At 41.9% G+C, this 12,796-nt stretch overlaps 1 protein-coding gene across 2 annotated transcripts; it reads left to right on the top strand.

Annotated features, from left to right (window-relative positions):
• Positions 1-3,205: 3,205 nt before the first annotated feature.
• On the top strand, positions 3,206-12,208 carry MRPS33 (mitochondrial ribosomal protein S33). Of its 2 annotated transcripts, none has more exons than XM_015135058.3 (3): positions 3,206-3,242; positions 7,759-8,000; positions 11,842-12,208. In XM_015135058.3, exons 2-3 carry the CDS (start codon positions 7,786-7,788, stop codon positions 11,945-11,947), a joined length of 321 nt encoding a protein of 106 aa, XP_014990544.1. In that variant the 5' UTR covers positions 3,206-3,242; positions 7,759-7,785; the 3' UTR covers positions 11,948-12,208.
• The last annotated feature ends 588 nt before the right edge of the window (positions 12,209-12,796 follow it).

Genomic DNA, 12,796 nt, shown 5'->3' with positions numbered 1-12,796 from the left:
TTGAACCCAGAAGACAGAGGTTGCAGTGAGCCGAGATCACGCCATTGCACTCCAGCCTGGGCAACAGAGTGAGACTCTGTTGAAAAAAAAAAAAAAAAAAATCTGTCACAAAGCTCCACTACTTCAGCTGTTCAGAGCTGTGTTTCTTTCCAGATAATGATATATCTTATGGAGAAGTACTGAGAATAGCTGAAAAGAATTGCTTAGGTTTAAATATTCGGGAAAAACATTGGCTTCGATACTTTCTTCAATGCTGCTTTGCTCTGCTCTCACCAGACTCTCCTTCAAAAACAATGCACTTTTCAACAGAGGACAGAAGAGATCTAATGATTAAAGGAAAATTACTGTCACTCTTACCACTAACATTCACACAGTATATCTGATTTCAGAAAATCACAACAAACCAACTACCATATTTCTGACAGTCGTACTTCACCGTTAAGTGGAATATATGTAAGATGGGAAGGGACATGAAGCCTAAGAAGGGTTGACAGTGCCTTGATTGATCATTAGAGGAAGCTTCCTCCAAAACATTTTGAATCTTCCTTTCATATGTCATCCTGGAAGGTATATCCCTCACACCTTGGGTGAGAGGGATATACCTTTCTTTTGTAAGGTCCAAGAACTGTTGTAAATGCAGAAGTAGAAAAGAACCTACATGATGCTAAGAAAGAGTACTTATGAAAATACGGTATCTGTAAATTGATTTACTTAAAGCAATAAATTTTCCCCTGCCTCTTGGACTATGCCACACCATAAGAACTTGAAGTTGATGTAGCTTTAATTCTTGCTCTGCCTAATGACAAAGAACATTTGCCAAAGAGTATGATGAGTAATGAAATCACTTAAAGTGGAGGCTTTCCATTTTACCCAACCGACAGCAAGAAATATAGTTATATTATGATCCAATGCACATATACATATTGTTTCATGAAACAAGTTACCCCTACTACATGTGATGCATTTTGATATTTTGTATCCTAATGTCTTTCTTTTAATGCTGTTCTCTATTCATTAAATTGATTTCACAGCCAACTAATGATTCACAGCACACAATTGGAAAACATAGGACTACAGAAAACAGAAATATATAAGGCAATATCTGATTTATAGAGCAATCTGTGATTATAAAAATTGCTCCCAAAAATGTGTTATCTTGGAGGTGTAAATGGGTAAGCCAAGGTCTGGTGAAGTTAATATCCATAGAAGGTTCAATTTTATTCTATTCATTTCATTTTTCCATCCCTAACATTCCAATTTTCCTATTGACCAGTGACAGTCTCTGATTGGTCAATTTCAAGGGCTTGCTCCTTCCAATCCTGTGGCAGGCTGAAACTGTTCCCAAAGATAACAGATTCTGCAAATGTTACCAGATACGGGGAAAAGGCCTTTGAAGATGTGATTAAATTAAGGCTCTTCATATCCAGAGAGTATTTTGGATTAGCTCCGTGGATCCTAAATGCAATTACACATTCCTAAAAGGGAGGCAATGGGAATTCTGACACACACGGTGAAGGGAATGTGAAGAGGGAACAGAGATTTGAAGATGTTGGCCTTGAAGTCTAAAGTGATGTGGCCACAAGCCAATGAATGCCAGCAGCCACCAGAAGCTGGAAGAATCAAAGAACTGATTCTCCCCTAGAGTCTCTGGAGGGAACACAGCCCTGTCAACATCTTGATTTTGGCCCAGTGATGCTGATTTTGAATAAATGGTCTCTAAAAATGTGAGAGAATAAATTTCAGTTGCGCTACAACACCAAGTTTGTGGTATTTTATTATAGCGGCCTCAGGAAACTAATACGAACCCCATGAAATTGATTTAATAAAAGCGATAGTGCAAAGTACCTAAACAGTCACCTGAAACTCTATATACCTAGCTATGTTTCAAGAAAGATTCATGGTAGCTTACAGCAATTCACAAAACATTGATAACACCAATAATTCATTCGTGAAAAGGGAAAAACAGGAAGGATATACAAGACGAAGCCAACAAGGTTTATGCAAATATATATATAATATATATACACATATATATAAAATATACATACATATATATATATAAATAGCTCTTGCCTCAAGCCAATTAAAATTTGGCTTTAAACCAAATTTACAGCTTACACGTAAGGGAAGTTTTCTTGTTTATATGATTAAGTAGCCATTAGATAAAAACAAGCCAACTCCACAGAAACAAGTACAAAAGACAAGATGAAATTTCCCCCAAGAGTTTCGCTCCTTAGGACTTCTTTTTTGGACTGCAGCCATGCATAGGATACTCATTACCCCTTTGTAAACGTAAATGTAGTCACTAGACCCAAATTTATAAGGCTGTTTACTATATGATATAGGTTGATAACATGTCAAAACTTAACTTGATAAAAGCAAATCCTATAGCATTGATTGATTAGACGTCAAACTCTAACTTAAAAGTAAATTCTGTAGGAGGAAAGAGGGTGTAAATACAATATCCACTACTAGGTAGGCAACTCACTGCCGATATTAATTCCAGGGTACATTTTGGAATATTTATAAAATGCCTTCAACGATGCTCAGAAACGAGTACTGTTTCCTCACCCAAACTATCAAACGTTGAGTAAGTGCTGCATACAATGCCTATGGGACGTGGCTTGCTTGAAAACAGATTTAGTATGGAGTGAAATACTCACAGTGTTTTCTACTATCTGCCCAGCGAGGTCTAGATAACTACCGAGGAGACAAACGTTCCATCCCTACTCCCTGAAGAAGCTCCTGAGTCAATGGGGGAAAGTGCCCCTAACCCAGCGTAGGGGTAGCAAGGAAGGCTTGCAGCTGGTGAGCCTAATTAACTGTTAGAGGATGAGCAGATAGATGGAAGGGGAGGGGGATAGCGCCGAAAGTCGGTCAGAAAGAGCATACGGCACACGCATCGCCATTGCTTCAGAGCTTTTGGGGGCAGGTCTGTAGCCATTCCCAACAAAATATACTACCGAACCCCGCAAGCCCTTCCAGAGAGCCAGACCTCCCTAACTCTCCCCAGCGGGTCCTCTGCACAGGCGGCGGCGCTAGCCTCACTGCGCAGGCGCCAGGTACACCTCGGAGGCCTCAGGAGGGGGAGCCAGTAACTCCGGGTCCACTAGGCCTCCGCTCTAGCCGCCAAGCTTCTGTTTCTCTACTGCTCCCGTAATAGTTGCCTGCGCGAGTTTGGAGCCGGGTAGGGGGCGGGCCTTCCGGGACGAGGGCGCGTGGGTGAGGAAGGTCAGGTCCAGGTAAGGCTGTCAGTGATCTTTGGGGGTCTGCAGCGAGGGGAGATGACTGTAGAGGTCTACGGGGGTCTCCAACCTTGTAGAGTCGCCAGGAATAGGGCGAATCCATTTATTAGTGATCAGTTCGGGCGGTTCACGTGCATCACACAAATAACTCGGCCTTTTCCTGCGTCAGTTGGGGGATTTCTTAAACGTAGGATACCCGCGTTTCCGCTACTGTAATTTCCTCTCAGGCGCAGTTACTCTCTTCCAGATGGGTTAACAGTAGAAGGCTCAGTTTCTCTGCTCGCCACACGGCCTTCTGCACCGTAGCTTTGGGTGGTGGGCTGCAGATTAATTTTGTAACCACCGTAAGAAAAATACGGTAAGGTGATATTTAAGAAAAATGTTTGTGAAATGCGCTCCCGAGTCAAACGTCGGTTAACTTGACACTACTACAGCTCCCATCACAGTCAGGCATGATCGAGTCAGGTGGAGGGAGTCGAAGATTGTTCTTGCTGAACTGAATGCAGCTAATACACTTTCAGTGCCGTTGATGCCTCTGTGACTCCGTAAAATAATCGGTACCGGGCTTTTTTTTTTAAAGTATTCTGTTGAGATTGTTTTTATGTTTAGATTGTTTCTATGACAACGTGTGTACACTGTGAGTTCCTTGGATCCTGATGGTTATTAGGGTAGGCACTGTGCCGTGAATGTTGTATGTTAGCTTCACATCGCAGGTAGTATGACTGTCCTCGTGTGGTCGATGAGAGAACCTGGCAGAGAATAAACACCATTTAAAAACGACGTGACCATTAAAAGGCAGAGGCGAGATTATTGTGCAGCTGGTACGTTCTGCTAACCAGTGGTTTCTGGGAAACTGGAGAAAGCTCTCTCCCAGAACGATTTACAGACACACGTACATACACATATCAGCATACAGATTTACACTTCCACTGTTTTCAAAACACATCCAGGTTAAGAACTCTTGCACTTCATCTTTACCTTTCAAAGAGAAAAGGCAAACCTAATACAAAGCCACTTATTGAAATAACCTTTTAAATGCATGAGACCTATCAAAAAGATCAAAGAAGTTTGCCCTTTTATGCCAAAGTAAAAATATGGGAATTTTCTTCTCATGTGAGCTTAATTTGTTTTGCTCAGCACATTTGAGTAACTTGTTTTTGCTTAGCATTTTCAGTTCCAGTTAACTTATTTCATGATAGTACAGTTTTCTTTAGTTCACATTTTAAGGAAGGTAATACTTAAAGTGGCTTGTTTTGTACTCCCTGAGAATGGCTTCATGTGAATCAAAATGTAATTGATATGCACATTGTAAGAAAAGCTCCCCTGTCATTCTTCGTGAGAGACATGTGTCTGTGCACTGTGGAAGGAAACAACAAAGCAGTGTCATTGGTAACTGTTAAAAGCACTTTCCGTTTCCTCCTGTTTAGCAAGCCTGGGCCTTTGTTTCTAGTAAGGGATTTAGGTTTGAAGAGGCTTATTCCCTTTCTCTGTCATAAAATTTTAGGACTTGGATTTTATGATATAACCATGTTCCAGCCGATTCTAATGTGACCTTTTTACTTACAAGTTATGTATCCCAGTAATTTGCCACATTCCAAAATGGGCATGGAGATAACAGCAGCATCCTGTGATTGCTTCAGTGACTACTGTCCCCCTGAGTCCCTTCCTCCTCCTGGCTACCTTGGCAAGTTACCAAGGTGCTGGTCCTCTCCCTATGTTTCTCTGTCAGTCTTTGTAAGTGAGGTCATCATTCCAGGGAGGCACGAAGTTTTTACTGTATGGAATATGTATCTGTCTGTCTCTCTCTTTTTTTTTTTTTTTTAACATGATTAAGAACAAGGAATAAATAAATGTGTCTATGTAGAACGTATGAAAACCAAACTTACAGTTCTGGGCTCGTTCTTTTTTGTAAGTTACCATTTCTACTGAGTGCCGCTGTTACTCATTTTCCCACTAGTCCTGCAAGCTTTGTTTTCAGAAAAGGAAACTCAGGTTTAGAGAGGATGAGTAATGGTTCACAACAACCGGAGGATTAAGTGACAAAGCCAGTAGTCAAACCTAGGCCTCAGGAATCCCTGTTGCCTCTTCATTTACAAACGAAGGGACTTGGAGTTCAGAACAGAGGCCTGAAAACACTGGAACAAACTGGTAGTTCCCAGACCAGCTTACAGATACTGTGGAAAAACTCTGCAATTACAGCAGAAATCTATTCCGATGACACAATGGTAATTAAGCAAAACAAAACAAAGTTGATGAAGAAACTTGTTTTTTAATCTAATGTTTGGAAAAAGATAATTTTAAAGGGCAAAAGAAGAGAAAAAGCATGCAAAGAAACTAGGTGACTTCTGGACATTTGCAAGGCTTTTTAGAGGTTAATGGCACTGGTTTGTTTATACATTAAACTGTTAAATGACTTTTTTTCACCTTGAGACTATAACCCTAGTCCTAACAATCCCACCCCCAACCAGAGTTGGGAAAGAAGTGAATCAGGAAACTGAGAATGCTGAATGGAAAAGGAAGAACAGGCTGCAGATGGTGGGAAGGGAGGGGTGGGCGTTGGATCTGACAGTTCTACCATTGCCAGCCTTCAGGTGGCACTATTGACCGAAGATTGCTTGGTGGGTGTTCTGAATGGTTTTGAGGTTGACAGTTGGTTTGAGATCAGCCTCTGCTTTTTTTTTTTTTTTTTTTTTTTTTTGATGCACAATCTTGCGCTGTCACTCAGGCTAGAGTACAGTGGTGCAATCATAACTCAGTGTAACCTCAAACTCCTGTGCTCAAGCGATGCCCCTCCTCAGACTCCACAAGTAGCTGGAACTACCGGTGTGCACTACCATACCAGACTGATTTTCTTCTTTTCTTTTCTTTTTTTTTCTGTAAAAACAAGGTTTTGCCATGTTGCCTCGGCTGGTCTTGAAGTCCTGGCCTCAAGCAATCCTCCCATCTCAGCCTCTCAAAGTATGGGTTTATAGGCATGAGCTACCATGGCCAGCCTCCTCTGTTAATGGATCTTGAAATAGGCATTGAGGCCGGGCGCGGTGGCTCAAGCCTGTAATCCCAGCACTTTGGGAGGCCGAGGCGGGCGGATCACGAGGTCAGGAGATCGAGACCATCCTGGCTAACACGGTGAAACCCTGTCTCTACTAAAAAATAAGAAAAAAACTAGCCAGGCGAGGTGGCGGTCGCCTGTAGTCCCAGCTACTCGGGAGGCTGAGGCAGGAGAATGGTGTAAACCCGGGAGGCGGAGCTTGCAGTGAGCTGAGATCGGCCACTGCACTCCAGCCTGGGCGACAGAGCGAGGCTCCATCTCAAAAAAAAAGAAATAGGCATTGAAACTTCCTTAATTTAAACACGGTTTGTTTTCTTGCAAGAACTATTTTGAAATTCACTTGGCACCATTCTTATGTAGGAGGGTTTTTTGGTACATTTCTCCCATTGGTTTTTCAAGGTTTGTGCCTTTTTCCTGCTTGAATATCAGCACCTTTTCATCTCAGCTGAACTGTTTCCCAGGATAGTCTCTGAGTCAGCGAAGATTCTCATCTCACTACTAAACTTTCTCATAAATTGGCATATTCTGCCAACAATAACCCCTACGTCTGGTCTAAACTGAGTTGAGATAGTTATTCCACCAGCAGCTTTCTTGATTTTTATGTATCCCCTGTATAGTTTTTTATGTCTATTAGCTGTAATTTGTTCATATCGTGGATATCATTCTTATACCTATTTCAGTGTTGTGCGCCTCTGAAGAAAAAGCTACTGTTTTCCGCTGATAAGAACTTAGCTAGTCTGCATTAAAGCAGAATGTATAAGATGGAAGATACAGCAAGTAACCTCACAATTCATACGTGCCTTCTATTTAGTAAGAAAATGAATCTTTTGAGCTATTGGATTTATTTCTATAGGGCTACTGTCTGTTTGTTTTTCCCAAATGGCTCTCAGTCTCTAGGCAAAATTCAGTTCAGTAACCTAGAAGCCAAATGACCTCATAACTCATTAGCAGCTCTCAGAGCCTTCTGGAGCCCTTGAGGAGAACAGTGTTCAAAGGACTGATAATAAAGACAACAGCATAATTATGTCTCTGCCATGATTACACCTTTTGATGGCAAGCAGTCAGCATATTAACGTTGCGGATTGCTTAGGTGGGTGTTTTCTGAAGGTATAATAATGCTGGACTAGGATAACTTGTTTCCCTGTCTTCTTCATCCCCAGCCTACAAATAGGTAAACTGACTGTCAGTAAATAACCTGGTGAATCACAAAATAGTTGGTTGTAAAGGAGGCAATACAGCAAGGAAGTAATAGCATGTAAACACAAAATGTAAAAATCGCAGCTGTAAAGCATGAAAAGGAAATAGCCATTTGGCCTGTGGATACTTCTCCACTCCTAGGCATATCCTGCCAACACGGCACTGATCCATGAGCGGCTTGCTGTGTTTGCATTTTCTAAAGTATTCATTAGCTAATCTCAGAATTTCTTACCCTAACCTGTTTATCTTTCTTCTCATTTTCTATAGGAACTCTAACTCCTTGCCACTCAAGAAATGTCCTCCCTTTCAGAATATGCCTTGCGCATGTCTCGTCTCAGTGCCCGGCTATTTGGTGAAGTCGTCAGGCCTACTGATTCCAAGTCTATGAAAGTGGTGAAACTGTTTAGTGAACTGCCCTTGGCCAAGAAGAAGGAGACTTATGACTGGTATCCAAATCACCACACTTACACTGAACTCATGCAGACACTCCGATTTCTTGGACTCTACAGGTGATGACAAACACAAAGAGGGACCTATGAGAGACCTTTTTTTAGTAGATCAGAAAAGGAAAAAACTTAGCCTTTCTATCCTTGCAGTTTTGTTCTTACAATAGAGCCCAGGTAATTCAAAAGGTACAGTTTGCAGGAGAAAGGCTTCTTTCAAAATACCCATAATGGAGAGACCAAAAAAAAAGGAAATTCATGTTTGTTGGAAGATATATTTTAATTATGTCTACAACATGACTAATGTTGAATAGATACTGAGCTGTAGAGAAGTGTTTAATAATTTGTTAATCTAAGAGCACTCTAAAAAGGATGCCGAGAGGCCGGGCGCGGTGGCTCACGCCTGTAATCCTAGCACTTAGGGAGGGATTGGTGGGTGGATCACGAGGTCAAGAAATCAAGACCATCCTGGCCAACCTGGTGAAACCCCGTCTCTACTAAAAATACAAAAATTAGCTGGGCGTGGTGGTGCACGCCTGTAGTCCCAGCTACTCAGGAGGCTGAGACAGGAGAATTGCTTGAACCCAGGAGGTGGAGGTTGCAGTGAGCCAAGGTAATGCCACTTCACTCCAGCCTGGCAACAGTGAAACTCCATCTCGAGAAAAAAAAAAAAGATGCAGAGAAAAACTGGTCTAAGTACTGAGGAAGAAAGCCCCAGAAACACCACCAGGGCAGTGGGCTCTTGTTGTCAGATGAACGGAATCCCTGACCCACACTTGATCTGCTGCTTAACTGGTATGTGGGAGCCTTCTTTCTCTTCTGGTGGCATTTTTGTTGCCATTTCTTCCTACTCTCTTCTGGCATTTTTATTTTATACCCTTTTTGATATATTAATTTGGTCTGGATAAGCTATAGTTTGCCATTAAGGATAATATGTAAATCACACAGGTTCTTTACACCATATGTTTGTGTGTGTGTGTATGTCTAGGAAGTAGGTGCTTAGGACTGTATGCGTCTCTAAAAAGAAAAAAGATCAGGCCAGGCACAATGTCTCAGGCCTGTAATCCCAGCACTTTGGGAGGCCGAGGCAGGCGGATCACCTGAGGTCAGGAGTTTGAGACTAGCTTGACCAACATGGTGAAACGCTATCTCTACTAAAAATACAAAAATTAGCTGGGCGTGATGTCACACTCCTGTAATTCCAGCTACTTGGGAGGCTGAGGCAGGAGAATTGCTTGAACCCACGAGAAGGAGGTTGCAGTGAGCTGAGATCATGCCACTGTACTTCAGCCTGGGCGACAAAGCAAGACTCTATCTCAAAAAAAAAAAAATCAAATACCTTTGTGATCCTTTTCATTAAATTATTTTTTTGGCCAGGTACGATAGTTCACAGCTTAATCCCAGCACTTTGGGAGGCCAGGCGGGCAGACTACTTGAGGTCAGGAGTTCTAGAACAGCCTGGCCAACATAGTGAAACCCCATCTCTACTAAAAATACAAAAATTAGCTGGGCATGGTGGTGCATTCCTGTAATCCCAGCTACTTGGGAGGCTGAGGGCAGGAGAATCGCTTGAACTCAGGAGGCAGAGGTTACAGTGAGCTGAGATTGTGCCACTGCACTCCAGCAACAGAGCGAGATTTGGTCTCAGAAATAAAAAATTATTTTTTTTAATTACCAAACTAATACATGCGCAATACAAAAGAATTCAAATAGTACATAATTGTACAAAGTTAAAATACCATCTTTTTAAAAATTTAACAAGTTATAATTGGACTTGTCTTTGGGCAACAATACTAAAATTATTTGGAACCATTTATTCTAATACAATAGAATTAATAGTACAGCATAACATTCATTCCAAATCGCTAAAGATTGGTACATTCACTGTCCAGTGGCTATTTCTTACGTACCTTCCAGGTGCAGGCACTTAAGATGGCACTAGGGGAACAGCAGTGAACAAAATAGACGTGGTTGGTTAACATATCAGAGGTTACAATCTATGACATGTTTTGAATGTTTGGAATTGCTTTGGGAGTACCTCTCTTGCCATCAGTCTGGGCTCAGAAAATAAAAACTAATTTTATTATAACCCAAAATAAAATATTGGGAGGCACGTATCCTGAGGAGATTATAACCCATGAAAAAATCACATTCAGTTATTTTATCTTTTTGCTGCTGCTCTCTGTTTGAAGAATAAAGACTTAGCTATCTTTGGGGACAGGGAAAAATTACTTCAAGTATCCATAGAAAAACTTATTTTCATGTAGTCCCTAGGTATGGTAAATGACACCTTTAATGCTAGGCCTCCTGTGGCATCAGGCAGGATGAAACTAGACAGTCTCCAATAAAGAAAATATTATTCAGAGACCTGCAAAAGAGGGAGGGAAGCACCAGTTCTCAGAAACAATTGATCCATTCAGTTAACCAGGTGCCCGGCTTGTATCATCAACAGAGACAGAGTCACCAGAAAGCTATCTTTCTGTCCAATGGTTGATGAGAATGAGGGAGGGACAGAAGAGGGGGAAAAAATAAGTAAATTATGTGATCTGTTACAAAGTTGAACATGCTATGGAAAAAAATAGTAGAGCCGGCTGAGCAGGATCCAGAATGCCGACGGGGCCTGCAGTGGGTGGGGAGAGGCCAGATTACAGGATGAAACAGGACAGTCAGGGTCAGCCTCATAAAGGAGTCGAGGTTTAAGCAGAGGATTGAAGGTGGCGAATAAGCCGAGTAGGACTTGGGGAAGAGCTTGCAAGGCAGAGGGGCAAGAGCTCGGCAAAGGCCTTGAGGTGGGAGTGTTCCTTTCCAGGAGGCATGCAGGTTACAGGGTGTGGGACTGGAGACAGGTTGCAAGGGGCTGTGAGGCCGTAGTAAGGACGATGGCACTTGCTCTGGTTGAAATGGGGAACCATTTGCAGGGCTGTGAACAAGAGTAGCATGATCTGACATATACTTTAGAAGAATTACAGCAGCTGCACTGCTGAGAATTATTTGGGGACACTCACCACTAATCCCAAAGAGTTGTATACTGTCCTTGATGTTCATGGATAGCCTAGAAAATTAAAATTTAAGCTCAGCAAACCCTTCTCTTACATTTGATTCATACACTGTTATTATCCATACTTTACAGGTGAGGAAACTAAGGTGCAGGGAGGTAAGGCCACTTATCCAAGGTGACAGATCTAGTAAATGGTGGAGCCATGATTTGAACCCAGGTTCACATGGGATCCAGAGCTTACATGTTTAAACACCATACCATTCTTTAGGTATCTGGGCTTAAGATGTAGACTTTTTTTTTATAGTATAAGTAATCATCAACTTCTGTGCCATCCCCATACTTACATAGTCCTGGCTGCTTTGATTCCTTTAGTATCTGTCTTTTGATTTGGCTTCTTCTGCCTAAGCCTTTCCCCAGCAGCCTTTTTGTGGGAGTTACCTACTGCCACTAAGGTTTCACCATGTTGGCCAGGCTGAGCTTCCTCTAGACCTCACCCCATTCTGAGTAGATGCTAGTTCCTAGGGCAGTCAGGGTCTCTGTGTAGCTATTGAAGCTGATGCCCACTTCTTCTCCTCTCTGTGTTTAGTCTTAGTGTTGCAGGGAAATTCGGGGTAATCACTAGTGTTGTGTCATTGTTATGTAGGTTTACATAGGCTGGCCTGGGAATTTCACTGCAGCTTGTGGCATTGTTTCTGTGAAGGGAAACGGACTTATAAGCGAACTTTTGGAATACACTGCATGTCTATGATAGGGACTCCCTATACTTTTGTACACCAAGCTGAGCGTGTGGCGAACTTGTAAAAGTCAAAGATTGATAACCAGAATGACCCAGGAAAACAGCGCTAGATCAGTGTACTTTTCTAGTCTCATAAAAATAACTGGTTAATTATTTTTTCCTTCTTCATTCAGAGATGAGCATCAGGATTTTATGGATGAGCAGAAACGACTAAAGAAGCTTCGTGGAAAGGAGAAACCAAAGAAAGGAGAAGGGAAAAGAGCATCAAAAAGGAAATAGTGTTGGTCCCTCAAGAGGGAGAATTTCCTCCTCAGTGGCAGAGAGAAGAAAGTGCATTTATTGTCTTTCCACATATTGGAGGAATGTCATCTTCCTGAATGAAGGTTATTTGGAGGAACACAGTCATCTCCTTGTTGAAATCTAATCCGGTTACATTGTGGCTGATTTCTTGAACACATTCTAACTGTGCACAATTATTTTGGCCTTGGCCATGTAATGTGAGGTTTACCTGATTCTCTAATGAAATAAATACCTAAGTTATTGTTTGACGATTTGTTTGGGGTAGGGTGGGATGGTGGGGAAATGGAGGGGAAACCTCATTAAGTGAGCGTCCTATAGTGTCCTCATTTCTCCCTTTTTGCTTACTCACTCACCCAGCCCTAAACTTCTTTCATCTTGGGCCCTTCAGCCACTGTCTCCACCACCAAGCTCACAAACTTTCTGTGTGTCTTCACCTACTCCTTTGAGAAATCTATTAAGATGAATTTGTAGGGTATCTTTTAAAAGGAAGTATTGAATACCTGCTCTATACAAGATATTGGGGCCCTGGTAATACAAGTGGTTAGCAAATATTCCCTACCTCATGTAAGTTTCAGTCTTGTGGGAGGGACTAATATTACATAATTACATACAATTGTATTACATGCTACAAAGGAAAAAGTCAGACTTCTGTAAGAGCGTAGATGGATGGATGGATGAATGCAGAGAGAGATAGCCAGAAGCCCAAACCACGTTAGGGAATTTAAATAAAGCTTCCCTAAAGAAATGATGTTTAAGCCGGGCATGGTGGCTCACGCCTATAATCCTAACTCTTTGGGAGGCCGAAGTGGGTGAATCACGAGGTCGAGA

This window comes from Macaca mulatta, chromosome 3, assembly GCF_049350105.2.
Source record: "Macaca mulatta isolate MMU2019108-1 chromosome 3, T2T-MMU8v2.0, whole genome shotgun sequence".
Taxonomy (NCBI): domain Eukaryota; kingdom Metazoa; phylum Chordata; class Mammalia; order Primates; family Cercopithecidae; genus Macaca; species Macaca mulatta.
Note: the sequence above shows the minus strand (reverse complement) of the source record. Positions and strands in the feature narration are given on the sequence as shown.